This window comes from Strix uralensis, chromosome 2 (assembly GCF_047716275.1).
Source record: "Strix uralensis isolate ZFMK-TIS-50842 chromosome 2, bStrUra1, whole genome shotgun sequence".
Classification (NCBI taxonomy): domain Eukaryota; kingdom Metazoa; phylum Chordata; class Aves; order Strigiformes; family Strigidae; genus Strix; species Strix uralensis.
Window position 1 is genome coordinate 43881373 of NC_133973.1, and position 23713 is coordinate 43905085.

Genomic DNA, 23713 nt, shown 5'->3' on the forward strand with positions numbered 1-23713 from the left:
GTATTTGAACAGTTGTATCTAAGATCTTATGAGAAGCAATGATACCAGTTCCCTTTCACATGAATATCTTGGAAGACACTTGTTTATGCAAACAAAATGAAAGGCAGGGGGTGGGTTAACTTCAGCATATTTTACTGAATGATTATGGCACAGTATGACCTTCTTTAATCATGTTGTTAATGTTATTTCTCAATTCTAGTTTTTAAAACAATTTATTCTTTGGTTTTCAGTAGAAAGTAAGTTATTTTTTTTACCCAGTTCTGTTTCAAAACAAATTACTTTCTGGATACAGTAGAATATCATACTGTGTAATATAAAATGAATTTTTTACAAACATATCTATAATCTAAAAAATAAAAATGTTTTCTGCTTTCAGAGCAGGGTCTGCTGGATTAGCATAACTCCATGTTGATTATTTAGATTCATTGTGGCAGTGCATTTTCTGTGTAATGATAATATGTCAAGTAATGCTTGTTGAAAATTGAATTCCAGTCTTTTTCATCTTTATGGGAGAGTAATTTTCCCATATAATGTAGATCTCTCAGTGAAATTACTAAAAATTTTAAAAATGTAGTTTTAATTTAATCATGTATTATATTGTGACAACCTGTCTTTACCTTGCTTTTTCATTTAATTCAAAATTATTTGGGAGGGGGTAATCATTAAGGTTCTTTCTTCATTTGTAAGTCTTCATTTGATAAATGGGGCTGGCTGGTTTGAACAAAGTAGGTACGAATTGGACTGCAAATGAAAGTAAAAAATCTCAAAAAAGGTCTCTGGATAATGAGCATGCCCAGGAACTCAGTAAGAAATGAGCTGTTCGGGGTCTGTTTAGATGGTGAACAGTTAAATGAACTCTGTGCAGTGGTGCAGCTGGGGATGGAGATGGTTTGTCGAGGTCACTCTCCCTTAGTTCTGTTATTCTGGGTAACACAGAAGCCTTGCAAAAGTGACAAGCATGGGAGGGTGACATTGACTGCTGCTGGCAAACGTGCTTTCAAGTTCCCACTCACCTACAGGATGTACGAGATTGTGAAGTGTGGGTGCCGCAGCAGTGCTGTGCTCCTGGCATGGGAGGCCCAGGTGCTGTCACTGCCAAGCAGGAGTGGGCCCAGAGTGGTGAGCCACATGTTCTGTGCCTGAGACCCACCTACTTACCCTTCCAGAAATGTTTTTTGTCCTGCAGTGGAAACTATAAAATTAAATTTGTAAAGTTTGAAAAAATACTATACCACCTCCCCAGTAGACAAGACAGTTAATGTGTTCAAACTAATAAACTGTTATGGCAATATTCTGATAAATTATTTTAAAACCTACCTCCCAAAAGAGAAGAACAACATTTCAGATTTTGTGCATTAGTTGACTACATCTGAGCTCTGTCCTCTCTCCTGCTCAATCTAGCTCCCACTGCGGTCAGTAGGAATATTCGTTGTTCATTGTACACCAGCATCCCAGTCCATAGGTGTGCCAGTACCCTATAGATACACACAGAAAATGACTGGCAGGACCAGGATGCCCGTGGCCCCTGCCCAGGTCCAGCTCTGAGATGGCAAGGAAAGCCACGGAACAGCAAGGAAAAGCAACATAAGCCTCATCAGGGGCTTCTGCCCTGGGCTGGGAGTGGACACCTGTGTCCCTGCTTCACCCTCTGGAGCCTCCAGTTTGGCCTCAGCACTGTGGCCATGGCCAGTGATCCCAGTGCCATAGTGGGCCCCCATCCCTGTCCCCATCATGGCTCTGCTGGTTGTCTCTGGGTGTGGTGGGATAGGGCTGCTGGTGGAGGACCCTGCCTTGCTGTGCCCTAAACTCAAGCCTTCCTCAGCCCCGAGCCAAGCACTGTATCAGAGCACAGGCAGCCAAACCCCTGGGGTGGGAAGAGGTTGCAGAGCTTGTTGGTGCAGTCAGACATCTTTCAACCATTAAATGTAGTAAACAAAAATGAATGTTTTAATAACTCCTGTTCACTGCCTGTTAGCAGCCTGTTCTTCCAGGGCTGACATGTCCTTTATAAAAGGGCTTGTCAGTGCCAGGTATTGTAGGGTGTTGTTTTGACCTTTATTAGTTGTAAATTATATTCATTTTATCAAATACATCTTGAGTGCCCATAATTCCAATTAATCATCTTTTTATATCTTCTTACATGCAAACATTATTTAAACATGTATGATATTAAAAGCCTTGTACTTTTTTAAATAAAAAAAAATAAACACAGTAATTGTGTATTCAATTATTCTAGCTGATCATTCTCTCAACTCATTCACATTTGTATTATTCATAATTTTATTCTTTCACTGCTTATCTAGTACTTAAAAACATTTATGACCCCATTGTAGTCAGCTACTTTGCTTTTCCCTGCACAACTGAAACTCAAGTAGTATACTTCAGATGAAGAGAAAACTAGCAACATCATTTACAATGTTAGTTTAGATAAAGGTAAGCAGAAGAGTTCATTAAAACCTACCATGTATTTCCCTTATAAGCCAGTTTGTGTCTTTGGAGGTTAATGTGATAACCTTTTAGTGTCATCACTATGATCAGACACCAAAGTCATTTTTGAATGGTATTTGTGAGAGCTGCTGTCCATGCCCTTGGAGCAATCTGTAACACCAGCTCTGTTGTTTCTGGGGAGTGAACGTGCAGTGACTGCCACCAGGATTGTTTACAGCAATACACTTGCTGCCTTAGCAGCCTATGCTTGCTGAGAGGAGAGAATGCGTCCGGTGGAACACATTAATCACATAAACATCAGCACTGTTGATACAAAGCAGAAAACAGAAACAGACTCAAAATAATGGATTTTTTTCCCCTCTCTTTCCTTTGCTTTCTTGTATTTGTACAGCTGATTGTCTGTCCTCATTCCTCCACTGAAGTACCTGTGCAATTCTGTCCATCTGCCCTTGGAAAAGGCAATCACAAGGCATCAATAACCTTCAAATGTTCACAGGTATGATACTATGTTTGCTGCCCACAGCACTTGGAATTCAGATTAGATATTATTTTTAATAGGCATGTAAGTAAGGGTTTCAGTCTGTAGGTCAAGTTGAAATTTAATGGTTGGATGCATAATGAAAAAACAAATGCAAATGTGTTCAAAAGTTGTAATTTACTTTAACCTTAGTTTTACACAGAAATTATTCTATTTAGAGTATTAAAACATGGCATAATGGTCGAGGAGCTAGAATAAGTAATGAATAATTTTAGATTTCTTGGTAATTACTTCTGCTGTTTTTAACACCAGAAGACCTGCACTTCTTAGCATTACCACCTCTGAAATTAAATTTCTTGATGTTTTTCCCAACCTCAAGCAAAATTTTTTATCTGATCTGAATTTTGGAAGGTCACACACTTGAAAAAGTGAATTCTTTCTTTCAGTTTGTTTGAAAATCTTTATACTTCGAGCATCTTAGAATTGTTGACATTTTTTTCTCTGTGAATTTTCCTGATTTTAAATGAGAAACAAGTAAATAAAGAAGCATGAGTCATCAACATGACCTACTAGCTAATTAAAAATTACATCTGGAAACAAACACTGATATGATGTAGATGATAATATTTCATCACATGAGCTGTTGTTGAATGAAGCATTTGCTTTCTCTACAATTTCCTCTTTCTATTCTTTTTGGACTTTCAGATATCCTAATAGACCGCTGACCTGTGAATTACTCCAGTTAAGTGCTACCAGGAGATTTCTGTAGTGTTTTAAATAATACTGCAAAAGCAAATCTTTTATATGAAGAAAACAAATAGTGAAGAAAGTGATGTGGCAATTTTTTTCCTAATAAAGTGTATTGAACAGCTGGGTTATTTCTAGGTGGTGTTAGCACAGCATTTAGTTTTAGGATCTCTCTTCTTAAATATTTATTAAGGATAAAACCAAGGATACAGCAATTCTCACATGAATAGTATATATACAAGGCCAGTTCAATAGGACAGAATGTCCTTAGCTTGTCTGGATCCTAAGAGTATTTTAAGGGTATTTTTAAAAAAGAAAAAATAAATTTTTCACCAAATACAGAAGCAATAATACAATGCAACCATTCATTTAAACCTTTCAGGAACAAATTCAGCCTTGCCACCTGAATCTTGTCATCCAGTGCATCTCCTTTCAGGTCATGGCAAACCGAGTTTTTATCTGCAGTGAACTTTAGTCAGTATCCCATCCTTCTAGCTGCTTTGTCCAGACCCCTTTAACTATTGCAATATATTGGTATATCCTTTGTAATTTCTGAGTGCTCTTTTTATGCCTGAATCTTTTGAATTTTGTAAATTTTAATTCATTTTCACTGCTACAATCCTTACTAAATTAATCTAGACTGTTTTAGCTTGCTAATTGTTATACTGATAGCTGACAGTGAATATTTGCACAGATATAACTGCCCTTTTTAATGAAGACTTGAAGAATGTTTCTCATCAGTGGTGGAAGCCTCAAACAACTTTTAATGTAACCTCTCGAACAACTTTTAATGTAACCTCTCGAACAACTTTTAATGTAACCTCCCCCATGCTGACATTGATTTCCCTCCCTTGATTTCTCTCATTACATATATCTGAATGGACACTTAAGCCTTCTGATAGCTGAATAGCTGACTAATCTAAAATCAGTTAATGGCAGTACTTACAGGACAAGCCTTAACTGATTTTGCTTCTTTGCTGAACTGAGAGAAACTCCTCTGTGCTATTACCTGCTTCATTTGTTTCTGGTTTGAAGCTGTATGAAGAGCTCTTCACAAAGTGAATCTGAGTTTAGTTCTAATCATTGTGAAAATCTGAAATGAAGTTTGTTGGGACAGCCAGAAAAGTCAGCTTGAATATAACCCACACCCAGAGTTCTAGCATATCTGTATTATCATATTCTTTCACCACATTGTGCATCCAGGTGTAATGTAGAGCATTTAACGGTAGTAAGTAATATCAGAGAGAAACTGAGCCCAGTATTAGATCCTAATCTTGTATTATTTGCCTTAGGATTCTGGGTTTTTTAAAATATTTTTTCCTCTTGATTTCTTGCACTGAGCATACATGATCTTGAGCTCCATCACAAAGTGGGTCAGAGGAACTATAATCTGTATAACTTTTTGGTTGTCTTGTTTTATTTTCCAGACTGACCACTAATTTTGTTTGGCTCCTTCTTTAGCTGCTCAGCTTGACAAAGTTTTAGTGTGTTGTTTTAAAGGTGCTCAGCACTTGAAGCAATGGCATTCAAAATGGCTCTGATTGTTAACCACAAAAAATGAGTGGAAGCTACAGGCTTTAACATTTGTAGACCATGAGCCTGAGCCTTCAGCAGTAAAGCTCAAACTTGATCTTTACGGCTCACCTGCACAAAATATGAACATGTGCACTCCTTTCACCCCTGCACTGTATCTCAATGTGAAATTGCTTGCTATGATCACAGTGATTCACACAAATTTACAGTGGGCTTGGAAAGCATTGTTAGACTAATACTACCTCATAGCTTCTGTATTAAGTTTGCAAAATTTTTTTTTTTTCGTTACTGTGTTTGTAAGCAAGCACAAAGTATCAACAAGCCAGTGTAGAACACTAATAGCTTGACACATCCAGCTTTCTGAAAACATGGTCTTCTGGCATGCTCATGCCTGTATTCAAGTCCTTCAGAATAAGCCTGCAAAGTGTGCTCAGCCTTCTGTTTACATTTAACTTCTTGACGCTGATGTGGTAAGGAAGAACATGAGTCAGGAACACAAGTGCTATGGCACACTGGCTTGGCAACTGTTAGGCAGTTTCTAGTTGACTATGAACAGCAAAGGGCCTTCACCAAAGAGTTAGTCCTGTGTTGCTTCGAAGTCTGTATAGCAGCAGCATTTGCCTTCCTGTCAGAATCTTACTAGTGAGTGGTGCTAGCTTCCTGCTCATAAATCTGTAACCATAAACAGGCTATAGGTCATGTTTAAGTCAACAATAACAAAATAAAATGTAATTTTAAAGAGAGGTAGATTTAATTCTTATTAGTCTGAGTAATGAAGAAGTCCCCACAAAACCGGTGATATAAATTACTGTCTTAAATCCTAAACAAAACATAGGCTCTATTTTTATATTCTGACTTTTAGTATTGGGTAGTATCTATATCAATATATAAAGAGCTCTTCCTCTTTTTTTTTTTTTTTTTTAATTAAAATCCTGTAGCCTTGGATGACTTTTACCAAAAAATTTCCTTTAGTAAGATTAAAATGTCTTTTTTCTTCTTGGATTGAATATTTCTCTATAAAATTGTAATAAAGGCATGCAATTTTGCTGTCCAAAGCTATTTTCTGAAGACATACGATGTGCCATTTTATTTATCCCTGTTTATGCTGAGAAGTCTCAATATATTAGTTTTTATTGTATGCATTTCCAGATATGTTGTTATATTTTTGAACCCTGTCTATTATAGATTTTCCTTAATTTTTTCAGACAGCCTATGCAGAAGTATATGCAATATTTCAGATCATGAAAATAGTGGTTTGGGTTTTTTTTTTTCTATTCTCTTTGTAATGCATACCTTTTTGAGTAATAATGAACAAAACAGATCAAAGGGTCATTTTGAGCAGTTTGTAATAAGCCTCAGATTTTAGTCTGTATTGTTATTATTTAAAAGCAGCAATGTGAATGTACAGATTAAACATTTTCTTTAAAATAATGGTAGTATCTTTGTATTTACCATTCACCTTTGCTGCTCATTCACCTTTAAATGTTCCATTATAAGTGCCATTATTAACATCACTCTTTATAACCTTAAAAAAGCAAATATTGGGGAGGCAGCTCTTCACTGTCAGGCTGAAAAAAATGATCAAAATGAACATATCAATTTAATTATATTTTCCTTTTTTTCTGCTCTGTGGTGATACTCTACTAGTTCTTTTCAGAAGTCTCGATTCTTCTGTGTACAGTGGTTAATGTTCTTTATTATCTTTGGAGTAACAATTGTAGCTTTTTGTATGATTCCACTGATGTCCCATCAAAGAATTATTTTCCTTCTTCCTTTGTTTTCTGAAGAGAAATTCTCACTTCATCTTCTTTCAGATTCTAATATACATGCTTTGAATTTCCCTCTTGCAACCTGTCCTAGTTTCATCTGTGATAGAGCTAATTTTTCTTCTTAGTAGCTAGAATAGTGCTGTGTTTTGGATCCAGTATGGAATTTGGTATGAGGAGAACGTTGATAATATACTGATATTTCTAGTTGTTGCTAAGAAATTGAGGGCTTTTCAACTTCCCATGTCCTGCTAGTGCGCAGGTGCACAAGATTTTGGGAGGGAGCACAGCCAGAGCCACTGATCCAAACTGTCCAGTTGAATATTCCATATCATAGAACATCATGCTCAGTATATAGATGAGGGTGAGCAAGTGGCTGCGTGGTGTTTGACTGCTGGCCAGGTATAAACCATGACACAACCACCTACATCTTTCCATTCATTACACTGGAAGCTTTGAGTAGCTACGTGGAAGTTAAATACTCCGTGCTCAGAGTAGCACAGAGTTAAATGCAAAGAGGAGATGTGAACATCTCCCAGACTGGAACTATTGATTTCCAGATAACAATACTTAGAGTAACATAACAGCTTGAAGGAAGAAGAAAGAAAGAGAGAAATAAAGAAATAGAGAAAAAGAAAGAAAGAAAGTGTTAAACAGCAGTTCGCTTACAACAGAAAAGAGACATAGAACACTATAAGAAAGAATTAGGCAAAATGCCTTACAAAGTACAGATCTGACTTGTCAAATAATAAATAATGACATGTTTCATCTACAGCTTAAAGAATGGATATTTTACCTTTCGGGGACTGGTCTTCCTCCTCAGCTGATGGAACCAACCAGCATAAGTGCATGCATTGGCCAGTGTTCTTCTGTCATCATATCCTTCAAAAATCCAACTGCTGAAAATGTGGTGGTAGAGGTCGTGCTGACAGGTACAGGGGTTTGTATTTCTTTGTGGTGGGGGGAGGAACTTAAGCTCCTTGGGTTGCATTAAAAGTGAGAGTGGGATGTGATTACATTTGCTTCATTCCATTTCCTGGCAACAGAGATACTATGTATCACTCATGTCCACCCTGAAAAGCTCTGTAGACTCTGCTGTGGGAGCTAAAAAATAACACAAGCCTTTAACAACTGTCACAGTAGACCTCTTAGGTCATACAGCCTCGTGTATACATGCAGCTGGTTGTTGGCTGTGGACTGCACTGTAGCATTTAGGCAATAGGAGACTCCTGGGGTATGTTTTGGGAGCTGCTTGTCTAAGCCAAATAGCTTATGTTTTGTTTTGGCTTTGTTCCTCAGTTGTTTTCCAAAATATTTCATATTATTTTGTCATATTCTCAATAGCTCTAAAGGAGTTAGTAAGGGCAAAACATTTGAGTTTTTTTCTGGTTGACCTTCCAAGCAAATATGTTTCAGCAATATTTTCAAACATACTTTGAAGAATAAGATCTAGAATTATCAAAGATCACAAAGTCACTGACCATACTGAGATTTGTCAAATGCTGTAGAACTCAAGTTCAAAATCCCAGATTCATCTTGATGACTGAAATTTACTCAGTGAAAGAGTAAATTTCACTGAGTGAAGCAGAGAACTTTAGAAGGTTCTCTGAATCTCTACCTAGTCCAATGTAACATGTAGCATCAGAAAACAGGTGCCAAAGCATTTACTGGCATGTATGTATAACAAAAATTGAAGATAAACCTTCCAGTGGCCCCTGACAGACCCCATGGAGGGGGAAACATAAGAGAATAGCAAAATCAAACCTGTTCAAAGGTAAGTTTTAAGCCAGGTTTACACACTCATGATTTGGGGTTTGTGGCACATAGAATAAGTGAAGAAACGTGACTTTTAAAAAATGTAGATTCATGGTTATTTGTTTCATTGAACTCATTCTTTTTAATTACACATCTGAGATATGAATTAGAAATACAGAAATAGAGCTTTGGCTGCACATACAGTTAATATATGGGGGATTTTTGAGATTCTTTTACCTAAATGGTGCATGAGCAAAAGCATTTTGGTCTCATGACTGAATGCTCTATATTTTTGCTGACCAAGTTTCTTGGCAGACTTTACTGCAGTTTCTCATGTTTAACTGCTAACATAATTTCATTCATGACTGTCACAAAATAGAGGTCCATTCATAAATGATCAGTCCACTTCTGAGTTTCTGTTCATGTTCTCTTCTGGACAACAGTGAAGGAAGCAACAGCGTGCAGTGGATCCACTGGTTACAGACCGAGTATATCATGGTCAGGATCTCGGGGGCAGTGCCAGAGTTTATCTGCTGAGTAGGGGACCTGGCAGAGAAAGGAACAGAATCATGTCTAGCTTCCTACTTATCAGGCATCTAAGCACCCTTAAGTGACAGGGAATATTGCAGACTGAGTCTGCACACAGTAACAGGGCAGTTGATGCAGCAGTTGGCATTCAGTGCACATACAGAAGGCTCAAAAGTGCTGCTTGCAGTAGAAAAGGATGCATAAATATTGACAACACACCATAAGAGCTGCTCTCAGGCTCTGGTTGTGGTGCAGTCATTACTTCTGTAATCCAAATGGAAGTCATGAGAGTGGATGCTGCAACCCTGGTCTGAGGCAGTCGGGAGTTCTTGACGTTTCTCCCTGGCACTGTGCTATGAATGGCAATGACCTCACTAGTTAAAGTGTGCTCTGGTAGACTACCTGTGGTGCCAGATGCAGGAGCTTTATTGCATCAAGGTTAATGAAGATGAGATGGACAAGATCTTTGAAGAGTCTCTGCAGAAACAAGAGCCAAACCCTTCAATGCTTAGAAGTTTGGTGTGACCAATAGAAGACAGAAGCATCAAGAAGACAGAGTGTCCCAGCAATGGGGAAGTCTCCATTTCCACTTGCAGCTGTTCCTCTAAAGAGTAGATTCAGAGATCTGGAAGAGAGGAAGGGAAAAAAGTATTCCATTGAGGGGGAAGAGTTTGAGCTGAGCATCTTGGGTCTTCAGATTATAACCAGTACTATTGAACAGGAAGCAATGAATGCTAGTGGTTGAATTGCTTCCATGGGACAAAGGCTGCCAATTTCTGTAACAACATATCATCCTAGGAAGTTGACTAATTTTCGGGAGCTCAGATCTGAGATGCTGCAGAAAAGATTGCCAAGGCTTATCTGACCTTGCAGTTACTATACCTTGCTGTTCATCCATATAGCAAATATTCCCAGCCAAGGAAACGTTGAATAGATTGAAGGAGACTAGAAGATTCTGTGGACATTCTTTCCTGAAATATTTGTGCATACATTTGTACAGACCTTGGGCAGCATATAGGAAAAACAGGAAGAACAGTAGTTCCAAGCCAGTTGCAAGGCTGCGATGTAATCATAGTCATGAAGACAGTCAGTGACAATGTGCACAATTAGCGCATGGTTATGGATGGGTGAAGGCTGTTTAGAAAGGATAGAGAAGACAAATTTGGTCACTTGTATAGCTTAGGCTACCGTGACCATGAGATGATTCAACTTATTCAAGTCTCTGTACACTAAAGTACAGAAAGGTTGAATGAGTTTTGCAGAAAATTTATTGACAGCTCAGAAGTAAATCATCTGATTACTTAGGAAGACTGAGAATTCCAGCCGAAGGCCCACTTAGTGATACAGGGACCTTCTCAGTGAACTAGCATGTAAAAAGGAAGCATACGCTGCTGTAGATCTGGTGCAACATATGTGGGCTAAAGGAATACATATGTGGCACTAGAAATTTATTAACAGTCTAATCAAAGTCTTAGGTCAAATCAAAATACAAATGGTGAGATATTATCAGTCAAACTACAATGATATTAGCTGTCAGGGAGCAACAAGAACAAGCTGCTCCACAAAACAAAGTGAGACAGACACCAAAGGTGACAGCAAGAAGCCTTTCAAACAAGAGTTGCAATCCCACAGTATCCAAACAAGAACAACATAGCAGATCTGGTGGCTGTAACCAGTTTCAGCCAACAGTCTAGTGACTGACAGCCAAGTCGACAGTGAGAAGTCAAGACTCTGATCAAGCCAGGAAATTAAGTAGGCTAGGCTTAGCAAGGTGTATGGCCAGAGATAGCATACATAGGACATAGGTTGGGCAAGGACCAACAGCAGAAGCCTGAGTTTAAATGCAACTCAAGCCAGTGGGTGGAGGCGCCAGATGCTACTCACTTACAACTTAGCTGTTTTCACAGAAGTCTGATACCAGATTATACATCTGCACTGTATTAGAGCAGATCTAGAGCACAGGCAGCTACAGCCTTGTGCATGGAGAAGAGGTTATAGAGAATTTCAGAGAATGATGGTTATTGGCTGGACATATAAATTACCATACATCACTGAACTCAGGAACTGACCACTAATACTTTTAGTCAAAATTATCCAATGAATACTGATTGCTGCTAACTGGTATACACAAATCTCGCATTTACCTTGTATTTCTTCACAGTAAATTACCAGAGAGAGTCATCAACATCCTAGGTTCTTCACTAGAAAGGAAATGTTGATAAAATGCCAGTTTCTTCCTTCTGTCTTGGATCTGCTTGGTGTTATTTTTATATGTTTCCAAAAGGCTCTGTTGCTACACTTGCTTTCTTATTGGTCCCCAGGTTTAGTTCCACAATGACCCCTTCATTTTGTTGGGTCTTTACCATATATTGTATGATTTCTTTAGGGTATTACCACAAAATTATACATCACTAAGCTGAAGCTGATAAACAAATAAGGCAACAGTTGCACTTCGGCTATGTGTTGTTACAGCTAAAATAGGTCCAGCCCATACAAGGTGTGACAAGCCCCTGATGTTTTGCACTGTTGACTTAATATAAAGCCTCTATGGCCTGTTGTTAGCAGTGGCAATAATGTATTCCCTGTACTACACCTAGATAAGGTGGAAGAAAGAAGAGGTAACAAAAGGTGGATATAAAAGTACCATGAGCATACTTAGCAAAAAAAATCAGGAAGGCCAAAACCCATCAGGTGTGAAGACTAACAGGGAAAGTGGAGCCTTACAGGAAGGGGTTCTAAAGGTACACTAGTTGCATAATGAATCTTAGGGAAAATGCAGATAGCTTGATTGATGGATGACAGGGAATCAACTAGTTACAGACAATGCAGAAAAGGATGAAGTGCTCAATGCTCTTTTTTTGCCTTAGTCTTTGCAAGCAAAACTTCATCCAAAAGCAGCATGTACTGACTTGGTTTGAAAGGGAGATGGGCAGCTCATAGGGGAGAAATAGGCTTTGGACTTAGAGCAGCTGGATTCATACAGAGACACAAGACCAGATGAAGTTCACAGAATGATGGAAGAGTTGGCCAATGTGATTGTGGGGCTGTGGTTCTCTATGAAAATTCGTGCTGATCAGGAGATGTTTCCGTTGACTGGGAAAAGGTTATGTTATTTCCTTCTTTTCAAAATGATAGAAGGAAGACTGAGGGAGCGGTAGGTTGATCAGCCTCACTTCAGCCCTTTTGCAGTCTGTAGCCCATGAATTACACATCCTCTTGCAGTCCATTTCCAAGCACATGAAGGTCAAGAAGGTAATCAGGAGTAGTTGAATGGATTTGTTAAGTGCAAATCATGATTGACTAATGTGATTGCCTTCTATATGGAAATGAGTTGTTATGCAAATGAAGGAGAAGCAGTGGATGTAACATACCATTCTTTAGTAAGACTTTTGTCACTGTTTCCTGTAACATTCTTATTTGGAAGCTAAGGAAGTCTAGAACTGATGAACAGACTGCTGAGTGGGTTAAAAACTTGACTGAACTATTGGTCTCAAATGATAGCGATCAACATCTTGACAGTCAACTGCTGGCTGATAATGAGTGTAGTACCACAGGGGTCAGCATTGGGACCCATATTATTAATGACATGGATGATGACAGAGAGTGCAATGTAAATTAGGGGAAGCGGCTGACATGATGAGTGATAGAACTTCAGTCCAGAAGTACCTTGATAAATTGTTGGTATACGTCTTTTTTGAATTGGTCTTGTTCATCAACTCATCATCCCTGGAGCAGCTGAAGATAAATAAACTTTTACACTGTTAGTAATGCAAATTTCCTTCTAAAATGTTAAACTTTTTTATTTTCCCCTCTCATTCCATCTACCCTTTGTGCTTATCTTAGCTCAGACACTTATAGAAGCACTGTGAATTACTTGCTGTGCAACCTACCCTATTTGATGAGGAAGTAACATATAATCTTGTGAAGTGTAGGTGTGTGTGGTATCAAGGTTCCCATTGCACCTCATGGAGTGCAGCATGCTTTATTCTAGTGTAAAGTGCAAGCTGGTATTCTGATTGGTACAACAAAGACAATTATAAGAAGAAAACTGCTTGGTTTGTTAAGCATAAATCTAGTGCCGGATAGCACAGTTTAGTTCTCTAATACTACCAAGTATTATTTGTAAAAAAGCTAATCTAATGTACTATTCACAAAATAATGGAAAAGAACAATCAAACTTATCCACAATGCAATTTTATCAGAAATTATTTATAGACCTTAAATATTGATACTAAAGCCTAATGAATTGTGATGTTCTGAGAAACATTAGTAGAACCTGCATTGTTTAAGTATTTTAGTTAAAACATAGTCATCTTTCTAACTATAGAACATTAACTTGTCCCAGGGAGATTTTCAGTAATAGAGACAGTGCAGAGGCAACTGGCTTAGACAGTGGAAGACTGATGTTGGTTTTTAAGCATCAGATGATTTTAGTCTTGATTTTTCTTTACACATCAGTAGATCTGACATGATGATGATCATCTAATGTTTCTGTGATCTGTGGAATTATGAAAAGTTTTGTTTGAAAAAAAAAATTGTACTGTGATCTTCATGGAAGTAAAACCATACTAGTCCTTCAAAAGTTGTCTTGAATTTGTTAATCAGCTTAACATGCAATGTTAGTTTTCTAATTCAGTTGCTGCTAGTGACCTGTAAATAATGTTTGTTTGTTTTTAATTCCAATAAGATAGTTGAGTTATGCATTCAAGCTGTCTTTAGACGTGGTTGTGCATGCTATGATTTGCTCTCTGTAGCAATATTTACTGTAATTCCTATTTGCTTCTTTCCAGAGGAAGAGAAATTTAGTCTTATAAGCAAAGTCATAGATGCACAGGTTCAGCTTAGTATTTCTGGCCCTTGCATAACCTGGGAAATAATTTCCATAATGGCTATATATTTAGTTGAACTTTCATGTTCTCAAGACATAGTTTACCTGAAAAAGAAGCAAACGGTATTTTAAGATATTAACTTTGATACTGTGTATACCATAGCAATGCAGATATGTTAGCCCAGTGTACAGTAAAAGCTAATTAACTTGTTTTTTCAACATTAAGAATGAATTTGTCATCCCACAAGGCTAATCAGTCCAGTGAGAAAGTTATCCTAGTATGAATACGTTATTTCTAGTACATTTCCTTTCATACCAAGAACTGAGCTTTGGTTGTTCTGAACTTGATCTTACACAAATTTCCTTTTTCTTTTTTTTTTATTTTTTTTCCCTGTTTATCTTGCTTGTACCAGTTTGTTAATGAAATGTCCAAAACTAAACATAATTTAGGACTGTAAATGGTCTTGAAATAATGGAGAAGATTGGATCTCTTACCCATTTTGTGATGATCTACACTTTATATTAATGTGTTTTGACATAAAGACCGTATTTTTGTCCTAGGATTGCTTGTAACAGTGCAAAAATACACTTGTGAAAGTACAAGCTAATTAGGAATGATAGTAATGTTGCTTCAGACATAATAGTAACCTTCCATCTGAATTAGTTAAACACAAACATTTTAGTTTGAAATAGAAAGTAGTCTTAATTTATTCCTTAAAGAATGTCAGCCTAGTCATCTTAAAACCTATTTTTTCCTGAAAAATGTTAATCCAAAGAGTAGAAATGACCCTGTCAGCAGGTAACTCAAATTCATGGAAGTTGAATCCATCTCTGAGAACAGCACTTAAAATTGTAGGCTTAGTAATAAAAAAACCAAACTACTACCATTTTGAAACCTCTTACTGGTATTTTAGCATTAAACCAAGCAAGTTTCTGAATTGCCTTCCTTTATTTAATCTTGCACTGGACTCTACATGTTCATTGGTGGTGTTATTTGAGTCCAGAGAGAGGGCAGAATGGAGAAATCAACAGAAAGTAGTGAAATGTTTGATTGATCTTGATCTTTACAAATTGTGTTTCAGACCATGTGCCACTTCTTAAGAGAGTTAAAAGTGGCAGCAATGAAAATAGGGCATCTCAATTAAAGTGTACAAGCAATAAACATCAACATTTATAGATTTACTTAATGCTTTAAAGAAGATTACAGAAGTTATCTGTATCTTGTTATCAAGTAATATTCCATAGACAGTTTCTGCCCTAGATAGATGTGAAATTATGTTTAGAATTGCATAGTTCAGGAATTAAAACAGAAATAAATTGGGAATTGTCATATCTGGACCATTTCTGAAGCTGTTATTTGCATTTCTGAAGCTTTGTCAAACCCAAGAGCATTATTCCTCAGAAATTATTCTTTCTGTGAATTTTGACTGATATTGTAGCACAAACAGTCCTTTATTTTGGATAATTATAGAGCGAGTAAAACTACCCAACATACCATAATTTGTGATGAAGGGATGAAATCTTGGGCCTCCTAAAACTTGGTGGTTTTTCACTGAATTTAATAGGAATGAGTTTTCTTCCTGGGATTTAGATACATATCTGTGGCTTAAATCTGCAGCTCTTATAAACGTAAGCATTCATAGCTACATTAAGAATATTCATGGGAGTAATGTTTATTTGGCAGCAGGTGATTTTCCCCAATATGAACCAATGATCTTAGCTACAGAATATGCAAACTCTTGTTACAGGTGGTTCAGTGACCATTTGTGCTAGTTCAACTGTTTCAAGTTGAGTGTTACTGCTCTTCTGTAAATACCACTATATAATATTTCTACTAATCTTTTATGGAATCAACTCAACTGATATAAATAATTGATACTACAGAAGTCTCCAGCGTAAACCAGATCCCATAGAGTTCACCTCTGTAAGAATTGTCCCTAAGTATTAGTGATTCGTTAATACCTATAATGCTTTATTTTGGTTCACATGGATAATTTAATTTCATGTTTTCAATAGGTCAAATGTATTTTGAAGTTTCAGGAAAAAAGTGCAACTGTTTTTTAGAAAATACTCACTTCAAAGTTTGAAGGGCCATGATTAAATAAAAGATTAAAGCTACAGTGGTAATTAGGAATCGGATAAGGGAAGTAAATTCGTTCCTCTCTCAAATCCAGTGTTATCTGCGTTATCAAAACTGATATCTGTGTCAGTGTGTAAGATTGCTTTTGGTAAGGGTGTGTGCACAGTCATATTAAAAGAAATGTCTCATGTTGTTGATTATTAAAATTTACCTTATTTCCAAGGTAAGGCTGCATGTACAGTAGCTTGTCCATGTCTTTTTCCATACAAAGACTTCCAAACTAGGATTGCCACTTTTTAAATGTGCATTGCAAAATGTTTTCAAACTGCGTTCTCTGACTTTATTATGTAACTCAACTAAATGCTCAAAGACAAGTCTGCTACTAACATTTTTCTTTCAGGCAAAATACATTGGACATAAGTATTATTGCATATATTTAAGTCAGTGTTAGAATAAAGTAATTCAAATGTGAAGAAATCTATTATTTTCAAATCAGTTTTGAATGTGGATAATCAGTTTAGAATAAAAGTGCTAACAACACTTTGTGCTGATTTTGGCATCATTCAAACCATGATGTTAGCTACCAATTAAAAAAAGAGTGCAATATATAAATGCACTTCTGAACTGATAAATCCATTTTTGAAACATCCTAAAGCAAGTCAAGACAGACAGCAATGTAGTTGCTTTACTGATATATTAAAATGGGTGTGTAGGCTTTTCTTATGCACCCATCTTTTAATATTTGGAAAGGGCCCTTCAGTTCTTTAATTCCCTATAGATTGCAAATTTCATTTTGAACCTTCAAGCTGGTTTCCAAAACCTGAAACTTTGTTCTTGAGATGAAATAATTTTGAGGCTGTTTCTCTTCTCACAAGAAGCAAGAAGTTTGATATTTCCAGGACAGCTTTTCTTTGCCTTCCTAAACATCTTTGCTCATTGCTATGTTCCTTAAAGCTATTTTAATTTTGTTCCATAACCCCGAATGACAGTATTCCCCTGGCTGTTTGATGCATTCCTGTGTATCATATCTTGCTGTCAGCAGTTCATCATTCAGTGCTACTACCCTTTAATATGACACATTATTCAGATATAGCCCATCTATTGGGCTTAGATTCTTGGAGTTAACTGCTAGATATATTTCCTACAAGTCATTTCCTGAAAGTATCAATTTTTTTAACAAGACACCTTTGACTGCTGGAACAGCTCCGAAACCCAAACCAGGTTTTCCTATTTAATTTTTCATTTATCCACAACATTGACAGTAACCAGTGGAAACAATCAAAATAATGTCTAAATCTTCTGTCTCTATGAAGTAATCTGTTAGTTGATCTGCTAACTTGTCATACAGAAAGTAATTCTTGTCTGCAACTGTTGCAGTACTGCTAGTCCTGAACCCCTTTCTCTCTCACTTTTCCTTTACAAGTTTTGTATCACCATGGGCTTTCTTGGCCATTTGATTTTTTTATCCAGAAATCAGTTTTTTTTGTAATGTCTATATGTTATTTAACTGAAAACATTTTAAACTTTGGGATTTCTTGATGGTAAGTTATTTTATTTTAATTGTATTTAAGAAGATCTCCATATTATATTTTACGTCATCACAATGAGAAAAATACTGAGAGAACCTTTAAGCAAAGGGGGAAAAAAAGGCCCATGCACTCCCATTTGAGAATGTACTTTTTAAAACCTCTTTCTATGAAGCTGTTCTATTAGGGAAATTGTTCAATCAATTTTGAGTTCAAAATGAGTTTCCATGAATGATTTTTTTACATTTTGTTTTTAGATCAGGAGCAGTCCAGTTGTCATCTCAGTGCATCTGTCCTATTCAAGTCCACCAGTAAGGAATCTGTTTTCCATCTTCTGCTTAAACAGTCAGGAGGTATGTAATTTCTTGAGTTCTACTTTGAATTTTTTACAAGCTGTGATCTTTTATGGTTCCTGAAATCTAGAGTGTGTATAAAATTTCGTATTTCGATGAGTGTAACTCATCAGTTGATGTTTTGAATCTGCCTCCTTATGGAAACAAGAATTAGCCCCATGTCAGTGAAGTAAGTTTGTTTTACTCAAACTAAATAAGTAATAATCAGAGGTACATCCAGTAAAGTTCCTCTGAAGTGTGAATTGTTCATTTTTTGGCAATTATTTTTCCTCAACCCTGCAATGATTTTCTTGGACTTTTGAAATCTGATTTCTTTTATAAATAATGTCTTATTATCAGGCACAACTGTCATGTGTGATGTCAAAATGATGATTATGTGTAAAAGAAACAAGAGGAATGCAATCTGACCTCATAATAGGAGCTACGAGTATGAAATAAAAAGGGTGAATGAACCAATATACTAATGCAGTCTTGACATATTCCTAGGAATGACTTTGAATTAAGAGATTAAATCCAAGTAAATATAGTTGTATTTTAGGACTGTCAAGATTAGCAACACCACTATAAAAATGTTTATGAAATACTAGGTAGAAAAGCATCAATTGTTAAAATTCATAATTAAATTTAAATTGAAAGGCTTCTTAATAGTTTTTTAAAATGAGAAATTATGTTTTTGTAATAAATGCAAATGAGTACACTTGAAAAGTAATCTTTTAAATATATTTAAACCATTATCAATACTTATTTTATCAATTTATACTGCAACAAGTCACAGTTTCCTAAAACCTGAAGTACCAGAAAGGAAAAACATATAATTGCTAATAAATTTCTTTTTAAAACAAAATCTTCTAGTTTAAAGGATCAGTTAAGGAGAAAAGGAGCAGGTAAGAAATTCCTGAAATAAGAGTTAAACATTTATAAGTGCTTTTACTTTTTACTGAATTAACGGAAAACAAAATATGAAATAAACTTCACCATTATTTGGTTCTAGATATGCTTATCTTTCTCTTCAGACTTGCCAGTCCTTTCAACATTTTTTTCTTCTAAGATAGTTTATGTTGCAAATTATTATTTTCTGTATTTTCCTATGTTGTTCCTGATAATTTCAAATGTGACAATAAAATCTAGAAACTATAAACCTGAACTATAAGGAAAGAATTAAGCTATTTGGTTTTATTTTTATAATTAAGTTTTAGATGACATTGCTGGTCACATCTGATCTGAGATAGGATAGGAAAGGAGTGAATTGCCTTTAGTGTTATAATTTTACCAAAATTGATTTATGACTTTTGTATGATAGCAATTGTTTTATTCGATTTATCCAGTGGTATGGTAAAGCTTGCGTTACCGCAAAATTAGAGTATTTCAATCATTACAAGTTACTAACCGCTGAAGTATAGGAGATAGGTAGATTTCTGTATTTATACAGAATATTTAAATATTTTTCCTGATAATGATTTCTATAATTACTTCAGATATGCTTTCTCATTTCAAAACACACAGATAAATTATTAAATCATTTACCAAACAAAATAATTTTCCTTGCTGGTATTCCCCACAAATGTATGTGTGAGTGTCCATTTCATGTTACTATAGATACCAGAGTAAGCCATACCATGTTTCTTGAAGAAATAGCATTTATCTCAAAGACCTGAGTTAGAAAAATGAAATGAGGGTGACTTGTTTTCAATTTCATTCAGAAATTTGCCACATACTGTGATTTTCCTGAAGATGTACTTGCCACACCTTTATTTTGTAAAGGATGTTGCAGACCTTGCTGTTTCCAGCAAGGAACTGTTTTTGTTTTATCTCCTTGAAGTTTCCTATGCCTCAACAATATTTCTGGGTGATACAGAAAGAAAGATTTAGGAGAAAAAGAAGATGGAAGAATTGATCTGGACATCATATGATTTTCTATATGTACATTTTACATGGGCATATATAAAAGTTATAACTGTTGTCATAAGATTACATTTATTTTTTTCACAGAAGCAGTAAGAAACTGTCCAAAACAATCTAATTCATGTACATAGTAAAACTGACAGAGCAATCACTTGACAGAAATATTAGAGCAGGAAAGCAATCTTTATAAATTGTACTTTCCACTACTTTTTCTTTTATTTTTAAAATATTTTCATGATGTAAATCTTTTCCTCTGAGGATTCTGAAGCCTGATCTCCCTTGTTGGGAGGCCATAAAATGGGTGAATGCAGGCTTTTTTTTGCAACTGGTCTCATTCACAAGTCAGGGATGGGAATCATGTTAAGAATAATTTTTATGGAAAGACTCAGTACTTCTTTTCCCCTACACTTAACAGCAGATGAAGTGTGGATTAGATGCAGGTGTTACTGCTTTACCACTGTTCCCGATGAGGAAAGAATACTTTGAAAATGTGCTGGAACCAAATATTAGTAGACTTGCTGGAATATGATTGCTAGATCATTTTATGAGCAACATTTATGCTTGTGGAAAAACTGTGGTTACTGCTAATTAGTTACTTGGTTTTTTTTCCTCTCTGACTTTAAAAACTGAAGGGAGAAATTCAGAAATAGTGAGATAGGCTGAGAATCTTGGAATCATTTTTTCATCATACTTTTACAAAAAATCCAAAATACTAGCCATGCTGTGAAATTGTTTCTCATGGTAGACTATCCTTTTTTCCTGTCTTGGCTTCACAGTAGCAGCATAAGTCTTTTGGACTGCTTAGTGCTGTTTCCCAGTAACACAGACTGCATTACTTCACCTGGTCCTAATACTGAAGCTGTGATCTCATTTTGCTTTCAACCTCCAGTCATTGCATTTTATGGCTTAGCTGATGTCCAGGTGGTCAATAAGCCTGTCTGTTGTGAACAACGTGGGGTACTATCAAACAAGAACAGTAAATGGGACAGTTAGCTGAACCTGTTTTTTCGGATATCTCTCTCCACATTTCAGCACAAGTTTTATATTTAGAAACTTCTATATTTTAAAACTGTCATGTCAACTGTTCCATGTTCATCTCTTTTCCCTTTTTACTGAGATGTCTGTGATTTGCTATTTAATTTTGCCATCTGACTTTGCTTTAGTGTAAAATACATGTATTTATTAACTCTCCCAAGCACTTAAGAAGGAAAGATTAAAATATATTCAATAAATATATACACTGTTAGGGAGACATTTTTCAAAAAGCTGCCTGCAGTGTTAAACCACTTTGATGGCCATCAGATTTGATATTAAAATTCTGTGTATGTACTTTGGAAGCATGTTACTATTATAGTTTCATACTTTATTCAACAATATTTGAGAAAGCATTTTAATGCACTTTTTATGTCATGTACAGTCCACTATGATTGTGGATAATATGGCTTTTAAACAAATTTCACCTAAGAAATGGCATAAATTTTGTTCAGGTCCTCAGGCCATTTCCCCAAACTGTTAGATTTCAAGACTTCAGCCTTTAATTCTATACTTATTTGCGTCTTCTTTTTTCTTTCAGTAATTCTGCATGTAGAAACTATTTTGGTTTTTTTTTTGTTTGGGTTTTTTTTTTTTGTGATTGCTTTCAAAGACTGAAAAACAATGAAACTAACATACTTGATTTTCCTGGTTGTCTTAGCTCCTAGGAAGACTCGGTCTCTTTTATAATGCTTTCATTATCACCAGATGACTTGAAGAGCTTAAAAAAAAAAAAAAAAAAAAAGAGCTGTGAGAAATACTTCTCCATTCTAGCAGACTATTTTGAAAAGGTGTTGGAAAATGTTAAGCCCTCTTTCTTCTTCCATGTTTTAACTGCATTCTGTGATCATGGTTTGGTCACTCACAAGAAGCAGAAATAATTTTACACTTTATAACTTCCATCAGAGGTTGCGTCAGGAACTAGTCAATATTCATATAATGGATCCTGTAGGAAAGGGACATTCAAGCAATAAAAAGACTGAATGACCAGGTACATATGCAATACCATCCTATTTTTATCTTTATAAACAGTTAATAATGAAATTAACTGGAGAAGGTGGTGACACGCACACACTGAGACCTCACTGCAAGGAAAAATGAAATGTTAGGATAATTAGGAGATTCACTTGAAAAAAGGTGGTTTCCTCCTTTTCAGGGTTTTAGATTCAACATTTCCTTTTTATTTGGCATGCATTTTCACAGGGAAATTGAAGGAATTAGAGTTCCATTGAAATGCTGGAAGATTAAGGTGCAGATTTCCTTTGAGCTTCCTTAGTCTACATATTTTTCTGTTTTATCTATTTGAGTCTTCCTTCCTTGTGATGAACTTTTGCTACTTTCCTTTGGTTTTGATTTTCTTTCATTAGTGTTATTGCCTCCCTGATTTTTCCTCTTTTGAAACTATCAAGTTTCACTTTTCTGAGCAAAACTGTTCAAAATGTGAGTAGTTCATAAGCTGTGGTACACAATTACTTGTGCTACACAAGATTCTTTCAGGAAGTGTACAGCCTAGGATCAAGTCAAAAGCTGCCTCTGTCAGTGAGAGTGGCCTTTAAAGCCCATGGTGCAGATGCTGGCATATGGAAAAACAAAGTTCATGATTCCTGATTTAGATTTTCTTGAACATCTTCTAGATAGTGTAAATAACTCCTAGTCTGGATTTATTTGTGAGGAAGATTTTAAACTTGAATGTAGAGAGATGACTTTTTTATTATGTAGTGGCCACAATAAATAATAATGAATTTGAGCACCTAATTTAGGAAAATAAATTGAAAATTGTGTAAAACTAGGTAGAGCAGTTTGAATTGAACGTGGGCTGCTCTGAAACTTACAGTTGAGGTTGTTGGTTTGAGCTTTCTCTTCCCCTGCTTTCCAAATAGCTCTACAGTATGCTGTGTCATGGGTATGTTAACTGTTTCGAGACTGAGTACCATTTATGCAGAAGACTTTGCAGGTAGGTGTCAGACATCTGTCTGACTCTTCATGTCTAGGAGCATGGGACTGTGTGGTGGTTTAGCCCCTGCCGGGGTCTGAGACCACGCGGCCGCTGCCCCTCCCCCACAAAGGGAGTGAAATACAAAGCCCCAAGACTGAAATAAGGAAAGGTTTAATACAACAATGCAATAGCAACACAACAAACAACAACAATAACAATAACAGTAATAGTGATAGCAATGAACAGAGCAAAATAGCTACCAAATACAGCAGTTTGAAGCACGATGTACAAAACCACGAGTGCACCGCGCTCCGCGCCAGGAAAAAATGTGACCTGCCAGGATGTGACATCGCATGGTATCTGAATAACCCGGCTAGAGCTCCCCCCCACTGCTGGGGAAACTTAACCCTATCCTGGTTAAACCAGGACAGACTGGTAGGTAGGTTTCCTCATAGATGGAGAAGGAATGACGTCAGAAAGTAATGAAGGCGAGGAGGAGGCAGGCAGTCTTCTGAAGACAACCATCAGTGGCTCCTACTGATACTGTTCCTCAAGTGCCATTACACTCAGCTCACAAGGCTGCAACTCATCTTTTCCTTCTACTCTTTTGTTTCTCTTTTTTGGGAAAGGGCCCAATTTAGTAGACCAGGTTTTGCCTTTTAGTGTTCCCATTTTTTACCTTGCTGCTTCTTCTGTTCCTGCTCCTGAGATGCTGTTAGGGCTGGCTTCCTGGGAGGGTCCAGGGTTAACTGCTGGATCAATTCAGTGCACAAAGGCAGATTTAGCTCCAGTTCTGCTACA

At 36.4% G+C, this 23713-nt stretch overlaps 1 protein-coding gene across 1 annotated transcript in view; it reads left to right on the forward strand.

Annotated features, from left to right (window-relative positions):
- The window catches only part of CFAP47 (cilia and flagella associated protein 47), a 347912-nt gene that overhangs the window by 261593 nt on the left and 62606 nt on the right, over positions 1-23713 (forward strand). The window contains exons 55-57 of the mRNA XM_074860922.1: positions 2840-2944; positions 7748-7904; positions 17947-18042. Of these exons, the coding sequence (XP_074717023.1) occupies positions 2840-2944; positions 7748-7904; positions 17947-18042 (358 nt within the window). The remainder of the gene's footprint in view (positions 1-2839; positions 2945-7747; positions 7905-17946; positions 18043-23713) is intronic.